General features: G+C 38.6%; 1 protein-coding gene across 1 annotated transcript; it reads right to left on the bottom strand.

Annotated features, from left to right (window-relative positions):
• Positions 1–2,752: 2,752 nt before the first annotated feature.
• Positions 2,753–24,460, bottom strand: LOC117415078 (ATP-dependent RNA helicase SUPV3L1, mitochondrial-like). Its single transcript, XM_059026575.1, has 7 exons — positions 23,998–24,460; positions 23,624–23,701; positions 17,183–17,263; positions 16,393–16,569; positions 10,818–10,966; positions 9,385–9,855; positions 2,753–2,990 (listed from the first exon to the last, which is right to left on the bottom strand). Exons 2-7 carry the CDS (start codon positions 23,624–23,626, stop codon positions 2,888–2,890), a joined length of 984 nt encoding a protein of 327 aa, XP_058882558.1. The 5' UTR covers positions 23,627–23,701; positions 23,998–24,460; the 3' UTR covers positions 2,753–2,887.
• Positions 24,461–25,215: the final 755 nt, after the last annotated feature.

The raw sequence follows: 25,215 nt of genomic DNA, 5'->3' as shown, positions 1-25,215 counted from the left end.
TTTGTTAGTATGGATAGGGTTTCATTGATTAACATCAGGACAGAAGAAAATGAAATTATCGGGTCCTGGTAGTTATATTAACAGGAAATCTCTGGAAATATTTAAAGCATAATATATTCCAGAAACATCGTTTAGTTATTTACCTTAAATGGAAACTGTCCTGAAGTGTGTATCCTGAGGAAAGAGGGATCCGTTGATGCATATAGGTGCTGTAGATGTGTTCAATTTGTCTGTAGATACTCCTGCAGGTATGGATTTAACCAGACCCATTTTCAGTGAACGAATCGACTTCTAGAACACACCTCTCACACCAGTACAATACATTAGACCTTTAATAAGGGATTACATCTGATTTCACCTCCGCACATTGACTTCATCAGTCCATTACTGCAGCGATTAAAGGTGTATCCGCAGCCCTTAAAAGACTCACAACAGGTTTCACAGACAACGATTAGCACTAATCTTGGACTCAACCATAAGTGAGATAGTTCAAGATTAGTGGTAATCAGGGCCTAAGAAAACCAGTCATCTATGTTGTAGGGCAAGTGGTCATTAAAGTTGGAATTAAAACAACAGCATACATGAGAAAAAGAAGGTCCCAAAGCCAGTGTAGGATGAAGTTGTGAAAAATTAAAATAAATAAAACATGCAAAGAACCAACAGCTTTTCATCACAATTAAAATTGGAGGCAGTGGTAATGTTGCTAAAGCTAACAAGAAAGTAGATGTTAAAGTCTCTAATGAATTAAACTGAACATGTAAATTCATTGTTTGTAAGTTCATATTTTCATGCTTGCTTTCTTTTTATGACGCTGAAAACGATTTAATAAATTATCCAAGCTTTTATCTTTCTGTAAAAAAGCTGATGTGCTTGTAGTTAACATAATAATTGTATGAATCTTACCTGTCATGCACTTTTATTAGCAGGTTCAAATATAGTTATAAATGAAACAAAAACGTGTATTTTCATTAAACATGTGACGTACTACACTAGAAACTTCTCAGTTTAAATTTGTTATCTTCCAGGAAGTCTGTTATTGCTTTACTTCCTTCCTAGGTCATTTCACCCCAATAGTGTTTTGGGGGTCATGTTTGCTAAAACATGTGTTTCTGTTAAAACTGCATGACTGAGGCCTACATGAATGTATGTGCACAGTGGGGAAATATTCTGGAACATTTAGTTAACTACAATCACTTTAAGGTTAGTCTTCAAGGTTTTAAACTGTATTTTCCTATCCTTTACAAGTTTCAAAAATGTATTTTTATTAAACATTTTAATACATCTTCTAATGCACTACATAACAGTATTATTAAGTCTCCTACTGCTTTGCCCTTGCAATGAGAACTCCGCTTAGAATTCATACTTACTGTACCAATTCAGCACCCTATCCTGCAATTTCAATCTCTGACCAAAGAAAGTGTGCCTTGGATATGCGTTCTATCTGAAGTTTCCTAGTTGAAACCAGTCAGTCAACCTTTTATGCCCAAAGAAAATATATTTATTTTGTGGTGTTGTTGCTGGTTGACAGCTTTCCTCGTTAATGGCAGTTTCTTGTTACCTGTCTGTTGATGTGGAATCATTTTTAGCTGCACTGCCAGCAAAGATAACTTGGGTTGCTATGATACCTGCATTTGTTTTGAGAATTAACCAGAACCTAATTGCTGGGGTGGGAGTTGTGTAAATATTTAATATGTAATGGGATAGTACAGGCACTGCAAACTGCATGAAGTTAATAAACTGTGATACTCTGCTTAACTACTGAGCTATTGTAAGATGGAAAGTGAAGTTTCACAAGCGTATTATTATCATTTAAGTGCAGTACAGTATTTTAATAGCCACTTTTATGTATGTTTATTTTTTTTTTTTTTTTAAACTGCTCTATAAGAACTCGCTGGGTATTGGTATGGCTGGTTTATCCAAAAAGGTTGAACAGTGCCAAAACAAATTCTAACACACTATTTGGAAAAATGGATCACTTGCAGATCACATTTTCTACCACTTGTTGCTGCAGAGCGATGAAAGACTTTGAAGGTGGAAGCTTGATGCCTGCAGTTGAAACTGCCTGTAAAGACTGTGAATAACCTGGTCTCTACTACAGTAGTGTTCATAGAAGGCCATTTCACAATACTGTAAATATACAAATTATTTGTTTTGTAATTTCAACATTGACCATTTATTGAAATGTAACGGTCTGCGACATTATTTATTTGACAACATGCTTGTTTGTGCAGCCAGCTGTAACAGTTTTGCTATGGAGAGCTGGCTGTCTGTCTTTGCAGAGCTGCTGCCATGGCAACCTGAGCCAGTTCAGTCTGGATACCTTCTGACCATTAACAACGATGAAAGACCCAGAGTAACTGTTAAAACTGTAAATCATGGGCATGTGACCAAATGAGCTCTGTTATAATCAAACAGAGTATCTGTTTTTGGGAACCACTCATTTCAATTTGAAATGTATTTCAAAACTCATTTGTGTGCTATCGTTAGCTTTGGCTTGTTGCCATTAAGTAAGATAAAAGACATTATGTACCGGTAAAGTGAGGATTATTGCTTGCATTACATTTTAATTATGACAGCCTGTGGCAAAGTGGTAATTAGTAGCAGGTGTATAGCAGGTGTGGTGCGGTTGCAGTAATCCCAAGAACAAACAGACAACAAAGTACGGGTGAAATGGTTGGTTTAAAATTGATTATTAATCCAATGGTCTGATGACCAACCAGCAAATAATGAGCTGGAAATACACAACAATGTGTATTGCAGTGGTCAAAAAGGTTGCAGTCCCGTAAACAATAAGCACAGTACTAACACACACATTTAGACACACACACGATCACAAGTCCAAAGTGAGTGCTCTCAGTGCTTGTGGTGAAGTACAATATAATACGTGCTACAGTTGTGAACAAGTGGTTAATCGTGACTGTAGTGCAATGTTGATCCGGTTTTGTGCGGCCCTTGGCGACAGCTCCGGATTCCTGTTTAGCCGTCTAGTGCTATATAACAAAAACACAGTTACTAAACAGACAAAACAAACAAAACACTCACAAACTCTTTATTTTTATTTTGGGAAAATCTCCCGGTCCTTCCAGTTCCTCGTCTCTTAAACCAGGCGAAAGAAAAGATTTACGATTCTCTGTCCCCTTTATGCTATCACGCATGACCCCTTGGTAAACGATTTCAGCTGTCTCTATTGCCTGCAGCTGCTACCTCCTTTACCTTCCGGGTCAATACGTTCCTGCAACGGAGTGTCACCTTCTTCCAGGCTGACCGACTTCCCAACCCAGGAAATGAACTGTCAGGCCAGCCCGTCCAAAGACTTCCCATTTCACTACGTAGCGCCCTCACAGGTCAGAAGGGAGATTTACAACCAGAACTCATTATATTTCTGTCACACAGCCTTTATAAGCTTCCAAACATGATAGCCATGTGCAATTATTTAATGTACCACAAAGTGTCCAAATCAGTTTCTTTATTAACTGGCTGTAAGGAACAAGAACTGGGTTGGTGATGAGGAAAGTCAGAATACACAGTATAAAAAAGTTGGACAACCAACCCAAATTGCAACATGTAGTCCAAACTGTTTTTTCAATCGGCTGTCCCTAACGTGACTAATTGTTAAGCAAATGACATTCCAGGTTTTGGAAATTTATAATTTCTAGAAATTTCTCGAAAACAAATAAACAATGGATGAAGTTACAAGAAATAGATGTCTACAGTTATTTATTTCAGCAATTTTTTCGCAAAAATTTAAAATTGCTAATTCAAAAGTATTCATACCCTGAGAAGGAAAATTAGTATCTAGTTGAGGCACCTTTAGCAATAATAATCTCTTGTAAATGATTAGGATATTTGTCAATGAACTTTTGGCATGATTCGTTAGTGATTTTTTGACCATTCTTCAATTCTGAGGACTTCTCTTTGCACAGCCTTCAACTCCTACCACAGATTCTCAATTGCATTTAGATCGGGACTAGGCCATTCCGTAACCGTGATTTTATTCTGCAAACATTCTGAAGTAGATTGTGTGCTTTGGATCATTGCGTTGGAACGTCCAGTTGCGCTTTAAACCAAGTTTTGTAGTGGAGGGTTTCAGATGATATCTTTTGGTATGCTATGGAACAACATTTCCTGTCATTAGAGGAAAAACAGCCCCACAGAAGGATATTACCATCTCCATGCTTGACAGTAGGTATGGTGTTCTTTTCTGTGTACACCTCACCAGACTTTCTCCAAACATAACAACTATCAGCTCAATTTTTGTTTCATCACTCCACAAAACCTTTGACCAGAACTGCCATCAAATGCTGTTTTGCAAAATTTAAGCGATTGTCTTTGTGATGTTTTCCTAAGAGTGGCTTTTTCCTTGGCCTGAGACCATTGAGACCTTCACCATGCAATACTTGACCTATGGTTGAAATGGAACCCTCTGTCCCACTTGCAGTCAATTCACTTTGAATACCTTCCTCACAATTCTTCTACTTGTACTTGGAGACGCTTTCTACTCAAATGTTTGGAAAATCTTCTTGCATCCTTTTCCAGCTTTATGACAATAAATCATTTCCGGAAGGTCTTCAGATAGCTCTTTACTTTTTCCCCATATTGACTTATTGGTAATGACAGCAGTCATCCTATGCCTAACCCTTTTATACTCTCTAAGAATGTTCACCTACAATCCAGCATTTTCTAGACTTTTCAAGAATTTGGTTCTGCATTATTAGAGCCTTGTGAAATAATGTTTTATTTTTTATAATTTTTCGTTTTATTTTTCACAAATGTTGCTTTCTTACAGATACACTTTAATAAAACAACTCAAAAGTAGATGTATATCAATAATATTATACATCAATTTTTATCTACATACATATTTTTTTTTATTAAACTAAAAAATTAAATACTGCCCATGCCCTCTATAAAAATACAATATATACAGACGTGCTCAAATTTGTTGGTACCCTTACAGCTCATTGACATAATGCTTCATTCCTCCTGAAAAGTGATGACATTAAAAGCCATTTTATCATGTATACTTGCATGCCTTTGGTATGTCATAGAATAAAGCAAAGAAGCTGTGAAAAGAGATGAATTATTGCTTATTCTACAAAAGATATTCTAAAATGGCCTGGACACATTTGTTGGTACCCCTTAGAAAAGATAATAAATAATTGGATTATAGTGATATTTCAAACTAATTAGTTTCTTTAATTAGTATCACACATGTCTCCAATCTTGTAATCAGTCATTCAGCCTATTTAAATGGAGAAAAGTAGTCACTGTGCTGTTTGGTATCAGTGTGTGCACCACACTGAACATGGACCAGAGAAAGCAAAGGAGAGAGAGTTGTCTGAGGAGATCAGAAAGAAAATAATAGACAAGCATGGTAAAGGTAAAGGCTACAAGACCATCTCCAAGCAGCTTGATGTTCCTGTGACAACAGTTGCAAATATTATTAAGAAGTTTAAGGTCCATGGAACTGTAGCCACCTCCCTGGGCGCGGCCGCAAGAGGAAAATCGACCCCAGATTGAACAGAAGGATAGTGCGAATGGTAGAAAAAGAACCAAGGATAACTGCCAAAGAGATACAAGCTGAACTCCAAGGTGAAGGTACGTCAGTTTCTGATCGCACCATCCGTCGCTTTTTGAGCGAAAGTGGGCTCCATGGAAGAAGACCCAGGAGGACTCCACTATTGAAAGAAAAACATAAAAAAGCCAGACTGGAATTTGCTAAAATGCATATTGACAAGCCACAATCCTTCTGGGAGAATGTCCTTTGGACAGATGAGTCAAAACTGGAGCTTTTTGGCAAGTCACATCAGCTCTATGTTCACAGACGAAAAAATGAAGCTTTCAAATAAAAGAACACCATACCTACAGTGAAACATGGAGGAGGCTCGGTTATGTTTTGGGGCTGCTTTGCTGCGCCTGGCACAGGGTGCCTTGAATCTGTGCAGGGCACAATGAAATCTCAAGACTATCAAGGCATTCTGGAGCGAAACGTATTGCCCAGTGTCAGAAAGCTCTGTCTCAGTCGCAGGTCATGGGTCCTCCAACAGGATAATGACTCAAAACACACAGCTAAAAGCACCCAAGAATGGATAAGAACAAAACATTGGACTATTCTGAAGTGGCCTTCTATGAGTCCTGATCTGAATCCTATCGAACATCTATGGAAAGAGCTGAAACTTGCAGTCTGGAGAAGGCACCCATCAAACCTGAGACAGCTGGAGCAGTTTGCTCAGGAAGAGTGGGCCAAACTACCTGTTAACAGGTGCAGAAGTCTCATTGAGAGCTACAGAAAACGTTTGATTGCAGTGATTGCCTCTAAAGGTTGTGCAACAAAATATTAGGTTAGCGGTCCCATCATTTTTGTCCATGACATTTTCATTTGTTTTATTATTTACAATATTATGTTGAATAAAAAATCAAAAGCAAAGTCTGATTTCTATTAAATATGGAATAAACAATGGTGGATGCCAATTACTTTTGTCAGTTTCAAGTCATTTCAGAGAAAATTGTGCATTCTTCGTTTTTTGTGGAGGGGTACCAACAAATTTGAGCACGTCTGTATATATACAGTGTCTTGCAAAAGTATTCAGACCCCTGACCAATTCTCTCATATTACTGAATTACAAATGGTACATTGAAATTTCATTCTGTTTGATATTTTATTTTAAAACACTGAAACTCAAAATCAATTATTGTAAGGTGACATTGGTTTTATGTTGGGAAATATTTTTAAGAAAAATAAAAAACTAAAATCTCTTGCTTCAAATTACACATCTGTGCAAGTGCTAGTCAGAGTTTCTGTTTCCCTTCAGACCGTGTCTATGGTAACAGCTGAGTCTTGACAACTACGATTGCAAGTATTTATTTAAAAAGTATTTTCTGTATAAACCTCACAATTTAAAAATATCACCGTTTGTTTTATAATGATTTTTCGTATTATTTCTTTTTATATTAGCATTTCGTTTTATATGTTATTTTGTGTTATTTCGTATTTGCGAAAAACATGGGGTTCTATGCATTATTATATTGAAATTTCTAGCACCTTGTACACAATACTATCATAGCATCAAAGGGTATGAATACTTTTGAATTAGCATTTATGGAGTTTTGCAAAAAAAATTGTTGAGATAAATAATTGTAGACATCTTTTTCCTTATCCACAAAAGCAAAACTTTTGCTACAAAAGATTTTTGCTATAATTATTTGTTTTCGATAAATTTCTAAAAATTATAAATTTCCTTTGGGGTATGTAAACTGCCAACAATATACATGTGAAAAACTAAAAATGTAATCTTGTCACTGTGTTTTAAGTTTAATTGAAATAGAGTTGTTTTTTAATGTTTTTTTGATGTTGGATACATACACTTTTTATGGAGCTTCTGGAGAAATGGTACGTTGTAAAATCGACTATGAATGTTTTTTTATGCTATTAAAATAGATTACATTTTAGTGCTAACTTACAGTCCTCCTTTATGCTTTTATGTTTACCATTGTTTGTCTTTAAGTGGATCTATATGGTACGCGCTTTGAATAAGTAAAATAGAAAAGTAAAATATAAAAATATGAAATGAGTGAAACATTACATTTATGGGCGTTTAAACAGTTAAACGACCGGATTAACAATGGATTTAAACGTGCTGTCAATTAAACGTAGATTTACAGCCCTAGCAATAACCAATGACAAGTGGTCAGGTATACCTTTAGAACCATTGAAATACCTTCCAGACTCATTAAGTTGAATCAATGCCACATAGTGGACCTATAACTACAGTTTAGCTGGTATTTTTTCCAGCCCCTATTAAATATATCAGGATGCAAACAAATCTGCACCCTTTGGGATCATAGCAGGCTTGAAATAAAAAGTATGAAAGGATAGTGGCTATGCTTGCTTTGTATCGTCTTGTGAAACATTAACCAGTGGATTCCTGTAGCAACTAGAAAAACAGATCAATAATCCACTTGAGGGGTGTTTAGTAAAGTTGCAGGCTGTATTTAAATGAAACGGACAATAAATAAAGATCAAATAAACTAGACAATACACTTAAATGTGAAAATATAAAAAAAACTAAAACAGCAGAATAAATGTGGCCTTGGCAAACTGATATAGCATAACCATCGGTCTTGAAATGTCTACAAAGAAACAACTCTACGTGCAGCTGTGACTTGTAGAAAGATAGCAGCAAATACTTTTCAGCTTTTTGCAGCTTTAATTTCTTCAGCGATCCATTCACTTCAAACCTCTTATAATCTAAATACAGAAGCCTAATTGTATCTTATAACACAGCATTGTAATTGTCTACATGTTATTAGAATTGTTTATCTTTTTGCAAAACTTTGAGTGAAAGGAAAGACTAATTCTAGCACTGAAAATCTGCAGGTGGAATTTTAAAAGAAGAAATTGTGATGAAGACGATGTTACAAAATACCAAAAAGAAGGCCAAGTCTAAGTGTAACTGCCATACGTTATAAATTGCTAATTGTTTTCTAGAAGCTGTCCCAGGGATCAAGAGGCTAAAACCATCTGCGCCCGATTCAGTCACAGTTTAAAGGTCACTGAAGCTCGAGTTATATGCGTGTCAAAGCACTTCTGCAGAAATTTTAGTTGCCGCATATTTATTGTAGATGATGAGAAACCCTTTATAACTTTGCAGTAGACTGTACAGTAGACACAAAATTATATCTACTTTTCCTAATATTAATGCATGTTTTACAGACTGGGCGGCTCAGTGGATTATTATACTACAGCGTTATGTACTTTCATATTAAAATCAACAACCACAAAACACAGATCATTGGCATTTATTAACCCTTTCACAGATCCTATTATTGTGGTAGCAGTATTGCCGGATTATAAAAAAAAGCTATCGACGTACATTTTATTTTATAATAAAACAGTTAACAAAATCCATCACAATTAAATAGTTATGCTAGTTTATACCATCTACATTTCTGAATATTTCACTTCTTACCTGTTTATTCTCCTATTATGAGTGTTCTCAATCATTATCTATAGTATTTTTTTTCTACTTACATCACTGTTTACCAGGTTTACTAATTTACAGAACCTAGAATTTTAAGTTCTGTAACTACTGAGTTAATAAATGTAAACTATACAAAAATCACAGCCTCAGAGGGGCCAGAAAATACAGCTGAACGCCTCCTGGTGGTCATTCTTTAAACAAACTAAAATTGAGTTTGGTTGGCAAGGCATTTGTTTGCTTGAATATACTTAGTAAATACTGTAATGGTCTAAGCAGAAACAACAATACAGCATGAACACACACGCGGATATAAAACAGGCAAGGAATAAAATATTATACAAACATATAATATAAAACATATGACATAAAGTATCTCTATAATATTAAGAATAATCAGTTTTACTTATTTTTCTTCTTTCCTTTCCAGTTGCCTTTTCTGCCGCTCCCCGCAGTTTCTTTCCAGGGGTCTCCCCCATTGGCCTGGCTAGCAGCCCACTCCCTCTGCAACTGCTCCAGCAAATCTGTACTCAACAGTCCCTCCTGCACGAGCCTGGAGCTCAGGGATCCGTCTTGCTCAGACTGGCTGTCAGATGTCCTGTAGCCCAGCATTTTGGAGCCATGGATTCTCCTTTGTCCCTGTTTTTGCTGCCTGGCCTCAGACAAGTCCTCTGTATTCAGCCCCCTGTCCTTGGGGAAGGTCCTGTGCAGAGAGATGTCGTCGTCCGGGATGGCGTCTGTGAGGGAGGAGGAGTTTGTTTCAGAGGCTCTGATTAGCCGGGTGATGTTGCGCACTCCTAACTGAATGATGTTGTCCAGCTCTTTCTGGATGTCACGGATAAGGTTAGCGTCCGGGAACATGTCCATAAACCGATAGCTACAAAGAGAGATCAAATGTAACATGTTAAAGAAATAGAATTGCATAATCCAAACTCTTGTGAAAGGATGTTGGTAATTAACTTTGTCAATTGTCTGTTTATATGGGTCAGGAAACAGGAGTCACTGAAGCAGGGCATTTTAGCAGGCAGGCAGAGATAAAAACCAAACAGATGCTTTTGTAAAACAAAAAAAATAAAATCTGTGAAGAGACAAAAAAACAAAAGAACACTGTTGTAAAAAATAAACAAAAAACAGTGGCTTAACTGCCTTCTTTTCACCCCCACAGGTGCTCCAGCTCTTCTGGCAAAGTTCTCAATTGTGCTGACTGACACACTAAGCAGATCTGCCACAATTACCTGCGACGCTGGTAGCTCCCTGCTACTCATTTAACCATTACATTTACATGTGGATGACAGGGCAGCTCCTCACCAAACTCTGCAGAACCTGCCAGTAATTTATTGTCATATATAAAAATAAATTCCCCTGCCAGCCTTACTAGGGCGAGATCGAGGAATACTCCTAGTGTAGCCAGTGCTGTGTTTGAAAAGGGGCAATAGCCTACAAGAGCTCAATAAGGTGTCCATACTGTAAAAACAATCATATTATTAGCAAAAGGGGCCCAAGGTCTAACATAGGCACCCACAAACTCCCTTGTTAACCTTGAGTTGCCATACAAAAAACTGAAAAGCTATGACAACATTCCTAAAGACATAACACAGGGCGTCCTAGAAGTCAAGCATCATAGGCATAATTGTTATAGGCTGTCTGGCGCCTAGGTGTGAAATGTCATTAAGTAAAGAGAAATTAATTCAGGTCACTTTGATGTGTGGTGCAGACAGTCAATGCGGTGAATATCCTAACCGGCATAAGATACTGCCAACGATGCCTTTCTTATGGGACACCTTGTAAAATGAACTGGCAAATCAAACACAACTGAGCGAGTTTCATGAGTGTGAATACCTTAACCAGAGGTAGAGGTCCAGTGTGAGGTGAACAGCCTCCAGGTGCACCAGGTCCTTGATGTTCCGGGGGGCAACCAGTGGCCAGCGGACATGGCGGCACACCCAGTCAAAGGTCAAGGGCTCATCTCGACTGAACTGCCTGGCAAACTAAAAAACAAGCATTGCAGGTCAGTCTTCTTGGATTGCAGAACTAAAAAGAAAGGAACATAATACGATGGCCAGAAATAATACAGGGAATGTGATCAAATGAATGCTGATTTACAGACTCAACAGGGTTATTCATAAGTCCTGCACAACTATATTTACATAATTTACTTTAAGTTTAGGTGGTTCTTTTTATTTACATGGATGTGATTTTTTAAAAATGTATTCATTTATTTTCCAGTCGTGATCCAAATTCCTGAATTAAATAAATATGATGTCTGTTGGAATGATGTTAAACTTCTGTACATGCCTTTGTAATGGTGGGGGAACAAAACACAAAGAAATGCAGATCTCTCCCAATACACCAATTACTATGAATGCAATCATTTGTAAGCCTGCTTTGGGATGTTTTTTAGCGTTGGGCAAACACTGTTCTAGTTGCTTTTTGTTACACATTCCCAGTACAAAATAACAATAACTGTCCTTTGTGCCTTACAACAGTGTCTTTGAATTTTCTCAGACAAAACTTACCAAAAACAAATTGTAATTGGTATGCAAAAAGGACTTGCAGTCTTAGAATAATCTGTTTGAAGGTTCAGAAGTATGAGAAGGATGGTTAATAAGGGCCGGTCTGAACAATTTGGCTTTCTGATGCTTTAGCAATCACTACAAATATGTGTAATTATGACATTATAAAGTTGCTACTTTGGACTAACAAAAACTCATACCACCAAGAAGTTGGTTTTGTTTAGTTGGATACAGTTGATTTTGAAAAATCTAGACTATTCTTAACCCCTTTTTGATTTCATACCAATAATTAATTTAACCTCTTTAGCTTAGTATTTATTTATTAATCTTATAGAGAAACATAATGTGAATCAGCACACACCTTGCCTTCATGCACCCTGAAGTGTTCATGGATGCTAGCAGATCACATCCATTGCTGGCACTGACCATAGGGACTGGTTATAACAAATGGTCTATTTATTCTACTGATGTGTCTCGGATGTCGCCTGCGACTTGTGGACTTAACAGCTCACTGAGCCACCTGACCAGTTTAATCTTTTCCCTCCTCACATAAGTGAAACTAGTTCTTTGCAGCTCACTAAACTCTCTGAAAATGGTTCAAGAGTTGGTAGCAGTAGAAGCTTTGGTAGTGGCTTTACAAATTCATACAATCTCTCCTCACAGGAGTACTGAATGTCTAGTGCAGGGGTTCTCAAACTGGGGGTAACGGAGATGTCTGAAGGGGGTCACAAAGGATTTGGTGCTTATTTTTTTTCACCTTATGCACATCGACTTACAAAAAACATAACGTCCTCCCTATATTACTATTAATTAATACTTTCGACTTTCTCCTTCTTCTTTCATATCGGTGGGTCCCGCCTATAACTAAACATAATCAGAAGTTACTTTGTCACAATTTGGAGGTTACACACTAAGCTGTGAAGGGTGAATGGGGAGTCTCTTTAGAATTGGGTATGACAATTATGTGGTCCTTTCCTTGACATTTCACAATGATTATTCTGGTAAACATAAAAGAGGAGTCAATCAGTGAAGCAAAGAAGAGTTCATCTCATATGAAAATGCAAAAACTGAGTGACCATTTTACAAAGATTTAGACTAATGATTTAGACTCTGATATAGTAAGCAAACTCATTAAATTTGCAGACGACACAAAAATAGGAGGAGTGGCAAACACTGTTGAAGCAGCAAAGGTCATTCAAAATGATCTAGACAGCATTCAAAATTGGGCAGACACATGGCACATGACATTTAATAGAGAAAAGTGTAAAGTATTGCATGCGGGCAATAAAAATGTGCATTATAAATATCATATGGGAGATAGTGAAATTGAAGAAGGGAACTATGAAAAAGACCTAGGAGTTTATGTTGACTCAGAAATGTCTCCATCTAGACAATGTGGGGAAGCTATAAAAAAGGCTAACAAGATGCTTGGATATATTGTGAGAAGTGTTGAATTTAAATCAAGGGAAGTAATGTTAAAACTCTACAATGCATTAGTAAGACCTCACCTAGAATATTGTGTTCAGTTCTGGTCACCTCGTTACAAAAAGGATATTGCTGCTCTAGAAAGAGTGCAAAGAAGAGCGACCAGAATTATCCCGGGTTTAAAAGGCATGTCGTATGCAGACAGGCTAAAAGAATTGAATCTATTCAGTCTTGAACAAAGAAGACTACGCGGCGATCTGATTCAAACATTCAAAATCTTAAAAGGTATAGACAATGTCAACCCGGGGGACTTCTTTGACTTGAAAAAAGAAAAAAGGACCAGGGGTCATAAATGGAGATTAGATAAAGGGGCATTCAGAACAGAAAATAGGAGGCACTTTTTTACACAGAGAATTGTGAGGGTCTGGAACCAACTCCCCAGTAATGTTGTTGAAGCTGACACCCTGGGATCCTTCAAGAAGCTGCTTGATGAGATTCTGGGATCAATAAGCTACTAACAACCAAACGAGCAAGATGGGCTGAATGGCCTCCTCTCGTTTGTAAACTTTCTTATGTTCTTATGTTCTTAAAGACAAGCTTTTTTGTGTACGAGTTTCAGTATTAGCGAACTACATTGTGTAATAATATGGATCGTTTTTTGAAAAAGCCTGCTTCTAAGACGGCCAGTGAGGAATGTGAGCATTGAAGTCACGTTTCAAAAATATATTGAGCTGCGGTACATAAGCTGGATCCGTGATTAACCCGCACCCGCAGTGTGTTCTTTGTGGTGAAATACGTGCTTCATAAAAGTATGAAGAAGTCTTCAAAAATTCATACAATCTCTCCTCACAGGAGTACTGAATGTCTAGTGCAGGGGTTCTCAAACTGGGGGTAACGGAGATGTCTGAAGGGGGTCACAAAGGATTTGGTGCTTATTTTTTTTCACCTTATGCACATCGACTTACAAAAAACATAACGTCCTCCCTATATTACTATTAATTAATACTTTCGACTTTCTCCTTCTTCTTTCATATCGGTGGGTCCCGCCTATAACTAAACATAATCAGAAGTTACTTTGTCACAATTTGGAGGTTACACACTAAGCTGTGAAGGGTGAATGGGGAGTCTCTTTAGAATTGGGTATGACAATTATGTGGTCCTTTCCTTGACATTTCACAATGATTATTCTGGTAAACATAAAAGAGGAGTCAATCAGTGAAGCAAAGAAGAGTTCATCTCATATGAAAATGCAAAAACTGCTTGATGAGATTCTGGGATCAATAAGCTACTAACAACCAAACGAGCAAGATGGGCTGAATGGCCTCCTCTCGTTTGTAAACTTTCTTATGTTCTTATGTTCTTAAAGACAAGCTTTTTTGTGTACGAGTTTCAGTATTAGCGAACTACATTGTGTAATAATATGGATCGTTTTTTGAAAAAGCCTGCTTCTAAGACGGCCAGTGAGGAATGTGAGCATTGAAGTCACGTTTCAAAAGTATATTGAGCTGCGGTACATAAGCTGGATCCGTGATTAACCCGCACCCGCAGTGTGTTCTTTGTGGTGAAATACGTGCTTCATAAAACTATGAAGAAGTCTTCAAAAATACGCCGTCATTTCAAAACCAAGCATCCTTCCCTGAAGGACAAACCAATTGTTTTTTAAAGGGGAGGTTAGTGAAATCTGAAAAAACAACAGAATGTCATTTTCAAGCAAGCAGTGTGAATACTAAAGCTCTTCGTGTGTCCTACATGGTGGCTTTAAGGATAGCAAAAAGCGGTAAATCCCACACCACTGCTGAATCACTATAGCGCCATGTGCTGCTGCCATGGCAATCATTATGCTGGGACCTGATTCCTCAAGTAAATTCAAAGTTATACCCCTTTACATGAAAGTTAAAAACTTTTTTGCTATCCAGCTCAATGAATCGACTGATGTGCCAGGGGGCTGCACAGCTCTTAGCTTTTGTAAGATACATTTGCAACGGATCCGTGCAGGAGGATGTATTGTTTTATCGTTCACTTTCAGGTCGAGCTACTGGGGAAAGCATTCATGACATGTTTTCTGAGGCAGTTATAAAGATGCTGGGCTGAATTGGGAGCAGTGTATTAGTGTATGTGCTGATGGTGCCAGAGCTATGACGGGAAAGAACAGAACAGTGGTCTGGTGACTCGAATTCAGCATGTTGCACGCAATGCTACTTGGACTCGTTCAATACATCGTAAGCTTTAGCTGCAAGAATATGCCTGCTAATCTTCACAAGGTGCTTGATATGGCTGTAAAAGTGGTGAACTTCACCAAAGGCACTAATGCACGTTTGCGAAGAAATGGGTTCTGAACAAATGCTGTTTCATACTGAAGTACGACGGCTTTCCTGTGGAGGGTTTTTTTAAACGTTTGTTTGAGCGGAGACAAGAAGCAATGTTTTTTCTCGAGAAACAATGATTTCCTTATGCTGGACTTTTCCAAGATTCACAGTGGCTTGCAATCCATGCTTATCTCGCAAATGTGTTCGATCGGCTCAATGAACTCAACAAGTCTACAAGCATGTGACACGAACCTTCTTTTCATGAATAACAAGATCGAAGCATTCATTCAAAAGCATAATATCTGGTGTTCACGCATGCAGGATGGCAGTTTTGAAACTTTCTCTCTAATGGCAGATTTCATGAGAGAAAATTAATTCTGTGAGTTGAAGATAAAGGACATCATCCTGTCGCACTTGCAAGTCCTACAAAACCAGCTGCGGCATTATTTTCCTCAAGTTACAGCAACAGGAAGCTCTTGGATAAGAAAGCCATTTGAAGAAGATGCTGTTAAAAATGCAGTACAGGACAAACTTGTGGATTTATTATGCGATAATATCCTGAAGCTCATTTTTCCAAAACAATTACTTTGTGATTTTTAGTTATCTCTGCGCATGGAATACTCAGAATGAGAAGCCATGAAAGTGCTTGTGCCTTTTGCATCGACATGCTTTTGTGAGTCAGCATTTTTTTTTTATCTGGTTGCAATCAAAAGCAAATACTGTACCCGTCTTAATGTTGAAGATGATCTGCGAATGTGTATTACCAGCATAGAGGCTCGTCTGAAAAGCAGGTGCACCCATCACACTGAAAAGTTAGGATACATTGTGCATTTTGCTTTTTTTAAGTTGAAAATTAGTCTTTGACTGCCAATGCACCTTTAAAGTGTGTGATTTAAATGTTTTGAAATCATAAATTTGTACAGCTGTGTATGTTTAAATTTTACTTACACGGAAATTGGGGGCCGCGGGTTGTTCAAAAAAGGGGTCACGAACTGAAAAAGTTTAATAACCCCTGGTCTAGGGATATACTGTATTACATTTAAAAGGTGTAGTGATAGAATGCTGAGATTTCCAGGTTGCTGATGAACCTCATTAACAATACTGTTTTTTAAGTTCTATACATCCGGAATTTTGACAATCGAGCTTATTTGTGTTTCACTGTAAACACACCTTTAAAAATGAAGTGCAGACGAAGGGCTGTTTCCTGTTGATCGGTGCGGTGCAGAACACATATCTGGATCTCAAGTTCAAAGGGATGTGCTGGATCATGTCTGCTAGGAACTTAAAGTCGTCAATGTTGCAGACGAAGTACAGACCATCCACTTGTGACAAACTCACAAAAATATCCTGCAGGGGAAGGAAAAAAACACTTTTATAAAAACATGACTATCCTGAGTTATTTATTGATAAAGTTGAAAACTGAGATAGTTGCATAATTTACTGGAGTCCATTTTTAGCTAGTTTATTTGATTAAAGATCATATTGAGGTAATCTATATACATAGAATAAAACACGAGTCATTTACAAATATTTTACATGATAAACACTAATCATGAGAGAGAGAGAGAAAGAAAGAGAGAAGAGAGAGAAGAGAGAGATTACTTGTCGGGGGTGTGTGTGGGATGTGTTCTATGTCGTTCCCTCTGCTCATGACATTTTTGGTATATACATGGTATTGGATAGCTATCTACCATGATAAAACTTTTCTTACAACTTCTTTTTCACAAGGTATTGTAAACAGGACACACTGGAAACACAATGAAGTTGCAAGTGACAGTTTTATAACCTAATCTATTCTATTTTAGGAAACCTAAGGGGTGCTCTATTTGACAAAGACTGTGTAAGATTCTTATCACAAGTTTAAAGTATAGCATTGCAGGAATGTTCTATAGGATTGTTAAGAAATCCAATGTTTTGTGTTTAAGTGGCACAATATGCTTGCTGCCATCTCAGAACTTACAATCAGATTTGATATAGTCGCATCTGGCAGATGGTAGGCAAACATTTCAATTTGGTCAGCAGTGGGGTGCAGGCCAGCTGTCTACATGAAAGAAACAGAAAACATGTTTAGTAAAGAAAGCCAACATGAAAATAACATTATTCTACAAGTTGAAGGAAATTCAAAATAATCCAATTTGTTTACTGAGCCTAATTGTACTGGATTAGGAATACCAGAAAAGACAAAAATGTGATATAGCGTTAGATTTTGAACAACATAATAAATGTTGATGGGATCGTGTGGCAGATGCAGGAAGGTAAAGCACTGACACCAGGCACTGCAGTTTAAAGTAAATAATAAAGACGCGGTGCGCCGTTTTAGTTACAAATAACAAAAATAAATTAATTATTTTAACAAAAAGAAACTGTGCTCACAGAGCAAAATAAAAATTAAACCAAAAATAATCACGGACACCAAACAAACAGGCTGGGCAATCGCTTTCACTGAACCTACGGTAAGTTTAGTTTCGTTTTAGCTCTTTGATTCTTCGCTGCTCGTTCCTCCTCTGAACTCCCTATGCTCCTCTCGTACACCAACCACGAGTGCCGAGAGCTGCAGGCTTTTATATTCAGGTGACCATCTCCCGATTAGCAACAAAATTAATCACTTAATTCGGGAGATGGCCACCTTCTGCACGAGTTTATTAATTATTCCTGGCAGAGGACGAGCACCAATCTCGCCTCTGCCAGAACACGTTTTAAAAATAATCAAAGCCGCACGGCGTTTCGCCGTCATATTTACAATAAATAAATCATAATACAACACGTCACACGGCGCCTCGCCGTCAAATATAATAAATAAACAATAATAATAATAATAATAATAATAATAATAATAATAATAATAATAATACAAAACAAATACAAAGTAATACAGGGGCGGAGGGGGACCCCACCCCGTTCTAAAATCAATGTACAGGGCACCTCGCCCTGTTACAGATGGAAATACAGCAAGGCTTCCACTGTTTGAGCTGTTCAGGGTTTTCTCACTCCAGGCACAGATTATTCTACTGGGTTGCAGGAGCTGCCTACCTTGTCCTGTTCTTCAGCTTCTATTCATACCCTCTAGTCCTAATCGGAGTACCGAACCTGAAATACCAACTTCAATCTGATGTTCTTATCTGTGCCTTGTTTTATACTTACTGTTTGTTGCATCTATAGCACTATATAAAAGTGTTACTTGGATCCTATGACATTGGTGACAGCATTCTTGGACAACAACAACAAAAAAATAGGATCACATTTTTATTTATTTATTTATTTTTAATTTAGAGTGACCAATTATTATTTTGTATTTACCCCTAATTATATATATATATTTTCACCCCTAATTATATATCTATATATATATATCTATATATATATATATATATATATATATATATATATATATATATATATATATATATATATATATATAGACACACACACACACACATACACATACAGTGCCTTGCATAAGTATTCAACCCCCTGAGTCAATACTTGGTAGAAGCACCTTTGGCAGCAATTACAGCTGTAAGTCTTCTTGGGTAAGTCTCTGCCAGCTTTGCACATCTGGATCCTGCAATTTTTGCCCATTCTACTTGGCAAAATTGCTCAAGTTCTGTCAAGTTGGATGGGGACCGTTGGTGAACAGCAATTTTCAAGTCTTGCCACAGATTCTCAATTGGATTCAGGTCTGGGCTTTGACTGGACCATTCTAAGACATTCAGGTTCTTGTTTTTAAACCACTCCAGTGTAGCTTTGGCTGTGTGTTTAGGGTCATTGTGCTGCTGGAAGGTGAACCTCAGCCCCAGTCCCAGGTCTCTTGCAAACTGAAACAGGTTTTCCTCTAGAATTTCCCTGTATTTGGCTCCATCCATTTTGCCCTCAATCCTGACCAGTTTCCCAGTCCCTGCCGATGAAAAGCATCCCCATAACATGATGCTGCCACCACCATGCTTCACTGTGGGGATGGTGTTCTCAGGGTGATGAGCAGTGTTGGCTTTGCGCCACACATAGCGTTTTGCGCTAAGGCCAAAAAGCTCAATTTTGGTCTCATCCGACCAGAGAACCTTTTTCCACATGTTTGCTGTGTCTCCCACATGCCTTTTGGCAAAATCCAAATGGGATTTGATATGGGTTTTTTCCAGCAATGGCTTTCTTCTCACCACTCTTCCATAAAGCCCAGCTTTGTGGAGCGTCCGGGTTATAGTTGTCCCATGGACAGTTTCTACCATCTCAGCTGTGGATCTCTCCAGCTCCTTCAGAGTTACCACTGGCCTCTTGGTTGCTTCTCTGACTAATGCCCTCCTTACCTGGTTACTGAGTTTTGGTGGACGGCCTTCTCTAGGCAGAGTCGCGGTTGTGCCATATTCTTTCCATTTTTTAATAATGGATTTAACTGTGCTCCGGGGGATGTTCAAAGTTTGGGATATTTTTTTATAACCCAACCCTGATTGGTGCTTCTCCAGAACTTTATCCCAGACTTGTTTTGATAGCTCCTTGGTCTTCATGATGCTGTTTAATTAGATATGCTCTTTAACAAACTCTGGGGCCTTCCAGAAACAGGTGATTTCCATTACACGAGAGTAGATGTTAAAACTTCATGCTGATTTGAACTCGGCTCTCGCCAAGATAAGCACCAACTAAGACGTAGCTTTACAGTAAACTAATGTGATCCATATGTGTCTCCATCCATTTACGTTTCCTTCCATATGATGATGTAGATATCCTTCTGTCTGGTGTTAATGGCTGAAATGTAATGCTGGCTCCAGGGATCAGCTTATTTTGCCTCCCTGGCGCATCAGCACACACAACGGCTGCGATGCTGGCTCCGGGGATCAACCAAAGTGCGGCCTCCCCAGCGCATCAGCATGACAACCGTCTGGATTGAGCTAAGTAGGGTACATCTCTGGGGTTTTCAAGTGGGCACCTTCCATCCTCAGTGTTTCGTCGACTAGCCCACGACACCTCAAGAGGGCTCGACGGTGATTCTGGCGTCCCAGCATCACCCCCCTCCGTCCCCCACTCAACTCAGCCCAGCTTACTTACCTGTCCCCAGCCAGAATCTTTCCGTCTCAACCACAGCCAGTTGCTGCTCCTCTCTGCTGCTTCAGATAAGTTCTTCACTGTGCGACGCAACTCTTGGCCACTGAATCCGACGTCTCTGAGAAACCGGGTTGTAGAGTGTGCCACAAATCCTCAACAACCCACTTCCACTGGGTAAACCCGAACTCTCCATCCTCGCTGTTCCGCTTCAGTGGCTAGTTGAGCATACCGCAGTTTCTTCCTCTCATACGCCTCATCTACAGCATCCTCCCATGGCACTGTTAACTCTACCAGGTGAACAAGGCATGCTGATCCAGACCACAAGACAATATCTGGTCGAAGGTTAGTGGTGGCAATCTCAGGTGGAAAAATAAGCCGTTGACCAACATCTGCCAGCATTTTCCAGTCTCTAGCAGCTTCCAGTTGTCCTGGGCGAGAATTGGTTTTAACACCTTTTCTTGGTGGTTGCTCTCCTGGGCGGAGGAATGTTGTCTTTTGTGTGTAATGTTTTGATGGAACAGGTGACAACTTATTGGTCATGTTACGCTTGTCTTCCAATGCTAAGGCCAAACATCGCAGCACCTGGTCATGGCGCCAAGTAAACCGTCCTTGGCTAAGAGCCACCTTACATCCTGTCAAAATGTGCCTTAATGTTGCAGGTGATGAACACAAAGGACATGAGGGATCCTCTCCTACCCAGAGGTTTAGGTTCTGTGGTGATGGGAGAACATCATATGTTGACCTGATGAGGAAACTGATCCTGCTCTGTTCCATTGACCATAGGTCTTTCCAGCCAATCTTGCGTTGTTCCACACTCTCCCATCTCATCCATTCTCCCTGCTTGGCCTGGGAAATGGCCTTTATACACCTCATCCTCTCCTCCTGCTTTTGCACCTCGTTGACTACCAGCTTCCTCCTTTGAGCTGGGGCCGCCTTGTGCCATGTAGGAGGAGTTGAACTGAAACCAAGACCCCCTCTTCCATGCTGAACTTGCCCCATGATATCACCAATTCGAAGGGCAGCCTTTGCATCTTCCACAGCTTTCTTTGCCGCCCACTTTCTTCCAGTTTTCAACACAGGTGCTGCCTCCCTTACGCATTTATCGCGTGACTCTACTAATGTCATTTCCAGTCTGACCTTGGCGCACTTAAACTCCTCGGTTAGAGCAGAGACTGGTAGCTGCAGTATTCCTTTACCATAAAGTCCCACTCTGCTGAGGCAGCGTGGAACTCCCAACCATTTCCTGATGTATGAACTGATTAAAGCTTCCAGCTTCTCTACTGTTGTCAAAGAAACCTCGTACACAGTCAGTGGCCACAGCAACCTCGGCAGTAGACCAAACTGAAAGCACCAGAGTTTTAGTTTACCTGGTAGAGCGCAGCTGTCTATGCTCTTCAACCCTTCCACTGCTTGTTGTCTAACTTCTCCCACACGAACTGTGTCCTTTAGATCCCCGTCGTACCATCTCCCAAGACTCTTCACTGGCTTCTCAGACACTGTTGGTATTGCCTCACCATTAATGAAGAATGTTTTATCTACTACTTTGCCTTTAATTATAGAGATGCTCCTTGATTTAGTGGGCTTGAATTGCATTCGTGCCCATTCAATGTTATTGGTTAATTTGCCCAATAATCGATTAGTGCAGGCTACTGTTGTAGTCATGGTTGTCATGTCATCCATGTATGCTCGAATTGGTGGTAGTCGCATTCCAGAAGCCAAGCGCTCTCCTCCTACTACCCATTTTGATGCCCTAATGATTACTTCCATTGCCATGGTAAAAGCCAGTGGAGAAATGGTGCATCCTGCCATTATTCCAACCTCTAGGCATTGCCATGTAGTGCTGAATTCTGAAGTTGAAAAACTGAATTGCAAATCTCCAAAATAGGCTTTCACTAAATTTGTTATTGTCATCGGTACACTGAAAAAATCAAATGCTGCCCAAAGTAGTGTATTTAATCTGAGATCATGTGACACTTTAATTGCACACAGGTGGACTCCATTCAACTAATTATGTGACTTCTGAAGGCAATTGGTTGCATCAGAGCTTATTTAGGGGTGTCACAGCAAATGGGGTGAATACTTATGCAATCAAGACTTTTCCGTTTTTTATTTGTAAATAATTTTGAAAAATATGTAGATTTTTTCCCCACTTCGACATTATGGACTATTTTGTGTAGATCAGTGACAAAAAATCCTAATTAAATCAATTTTAATTCCAGGTTGTAACACGGTCCGGTTTATTTTTGCTTATTAATAAACCTATTTTTATGCAACTTGAATAATCGGAAAGAAAATGTCTCAGTGCTGCTAAATGCACCATCTGCAAGCCACGACTGGTACTACACAAAATGATTAACTTGTTTTCAGACTTGTTTTGAGGTGTGTGTTTGACGTGTGTCAAGGGTGATAACCTTGCTTCTGATTGGTCAGTTTCATTCCAGTTGCGCGACGAAAAAAAAAACAGAAACAGGTTCTATTTTAGCGACGCAAAATTTTCTCAAAGCGACGTCGCTCGCTGCTGGTGTGGATACTCAATTTGACTGCAGTGACTTCTAAATTATTCACTCGCTTCCAGTGTGGATGCGGCTTTAAACTTTTCAGATTTTGGTTACCCATTGTCAAAAATTACATGACTTTTTCTCTATTGCTGGTTTCCTATTTTTTGTGAGCTGTTTCAAACTAAGTATATATAGACAGGGAGTACATCAGTGAGAAAGTGCACAAACTACTGGCTATTTCGATTGCACTACTATGCAGATTAATGCATTTAATCTCAACTGGTAAGTAATGGATGGCTCTGTTGTTGACTACTGAATTTCCACACGGGAGATGCTGTGAATAGGCTAAATGCAGAACCCACTGGGTTTACCCAACTCAGACCCTATTGCTTCAAAATATATTGGTATGCCTTAGCAGGTGGAGTAGTGGTTAGGGCTTGGGACTCTTGACCGGAGGGTCGTGGGTTCAATCCCAGGTGGGAGACACTGCTGCTGTACCCTTGAGCGAGGTACTTTACCTAGATTGCTCCAGTAAAAGCCCAACTGTATAAATGGGTAATAATTATTATTACAAGACTTGAAACCAAATTTACAAAAAGTAATAGAAGTTTGAGAAAACTGTCATAACCCTTCATATCTTGTCAGAACACCCTGAAACTAGTTCACAAGACGTGACCAGTAAACTGCTTCAGCCCCAGCTTTGTGGATTAGGGGATAAAGTGTCTGTCTTCAGATGAGAGGTTTAGGGTTATATTATATGATCTGCAACTCAAGTGGTAGGTGTAGGTCATGGTGACCTGTTTTTATTATTATTATTTTTATTTTAAAACAGGTAATCATTTTGCAGCTACAAGTTTACTTCATTTTCTTACCATCTAAACCATTCTCTGCAGCCAGTCTCTGCATTTCCTTCCTTTTGTAGAATCTGTTTAAAACCTTAAGCACTTCACCTGAATAAAAAAGGGACACACCAGACATACTACTGCATCAATAACACTGCACCCAAAAGACATGCAATTTGTACATTAACTGTATATTATGAAAAAAATGTACAAAAACTACAGTGACCCACAATCCAATCATGTTTAGGCTAAATGCTAAAATGTGATTATTTGAAGACTGATCACTATTGTAAAGGAAACAACACCTTCAGTCGTAGACAACTACAGGCCATTCCCATAATAATAATAATAATAATAATAATAATAATACTATAGTGCTGTGTACTCAAATCTCAACGCCTTACTTTTATCTAGCTTCTGGGTGAGCTCTGCTCCGATCGATCCTTCTCTGTTGTGGGTATCTTTTACGTGCAGTGGTACAAAGAGAGAAGTATTTGGAGGTTTGGAGGCGCTGGTTGAAAATGAATTTCGGCAGGAGATGTAGCAAGAAGCGCCGGTCTCGCCAGTATAGTGTCGCTGTACAGCCAGAGCCCCTACGCTGCCCTTACCGAGCACGGTGCTGCGGAGACAGCTTGCCCGGTATGGAACCCGACACAGCAGAAACAGGTATCGTTTTAAAGACATAGCTTATGAAATAAATGATCGACAGCTCAGGTGTATCTATCCTGTCGGATATTTTATCGATGTATGGGTTTGTTTCGATAATATACATGATACATTTTGTTCAATAAACTTTTAGCCACATTCTAACTGCAAAGGACGGTCAACACAAGTTTCACTGACAACGTGGAAAAGGACCCCATATGCTCCAAGGCGCTCTGAACAATTGCCTTAACAAAATTGTTAGAATGTATTTTTAAAAAGTATAACAAGACAAATTACTGTGTTATGTTTACATTGCATTTTAAGTCTCATGTGGTATTATTCATGGAAAATCCTGTGCTTTTTTTTTTTTTTTTTGGATAATAGTACGAATCGACTCAATCATTCTGGAAAAAAAGGACCCAAGGAGTAGATGTTTTTACTTTTCAATTTCTTTCTGGTGTTGAGATACCAAGTACATCACCGAAAGCCATTGAATAAAACTGTAACCCCTGAATTATTATTATTATTATTATTATTATTATTATTATTATTATTATTATTATTATTATTATTATTATTATTATTATTTGTTTATTTAGCAGACACCTTTAAATCCATGGCGATTTATAGAGACTAGTGTGGGTGAACTATGCCTCAGCTGTAGACATGGCCGTAACTAGCTATGAGAACACCGAGGTGGTATCCTCGGTTGTTTTTTTTGTTTTTTGAGGGGTTTTTTACATCATAAATGCTGATGCTTATGTAAAAATTCTGGTAAACTACAAAATACACCTTAATTTTCTCTGTTGGTTTGCCGTGTAACATAGATTTGGAGATTGAATATTAAATACCAAGCAGTCATTTATACTGCCAGCTAACTTCAAAAAGTTTGACCTCGGTAGAATTTAATATCTGGTTTTTAATCTCTGGTTTATATATATATATATATATATATATATATATATATATATATATAT

The sequence above is a fragment of the Acipenser ruthenus genome, chromosome 7 (genome assembly GCF_902713425.1).
Source record: "Acipenser ruthenus chromosome 7, fAciRut3.2 maternal haplotype, whole genome shotgun sequence".
Lineage (NCBI taxonomy): Eukaryota > Metazoa > Chordata > Actinopteri > Acipenseriformes > Acipenseridae > Acipenser > Acipenser ruthenus.
Note: the sequence above shows the minus strand (reverse complement) of the source record. Positions and strands in the feature narration are given on the sequence as shown.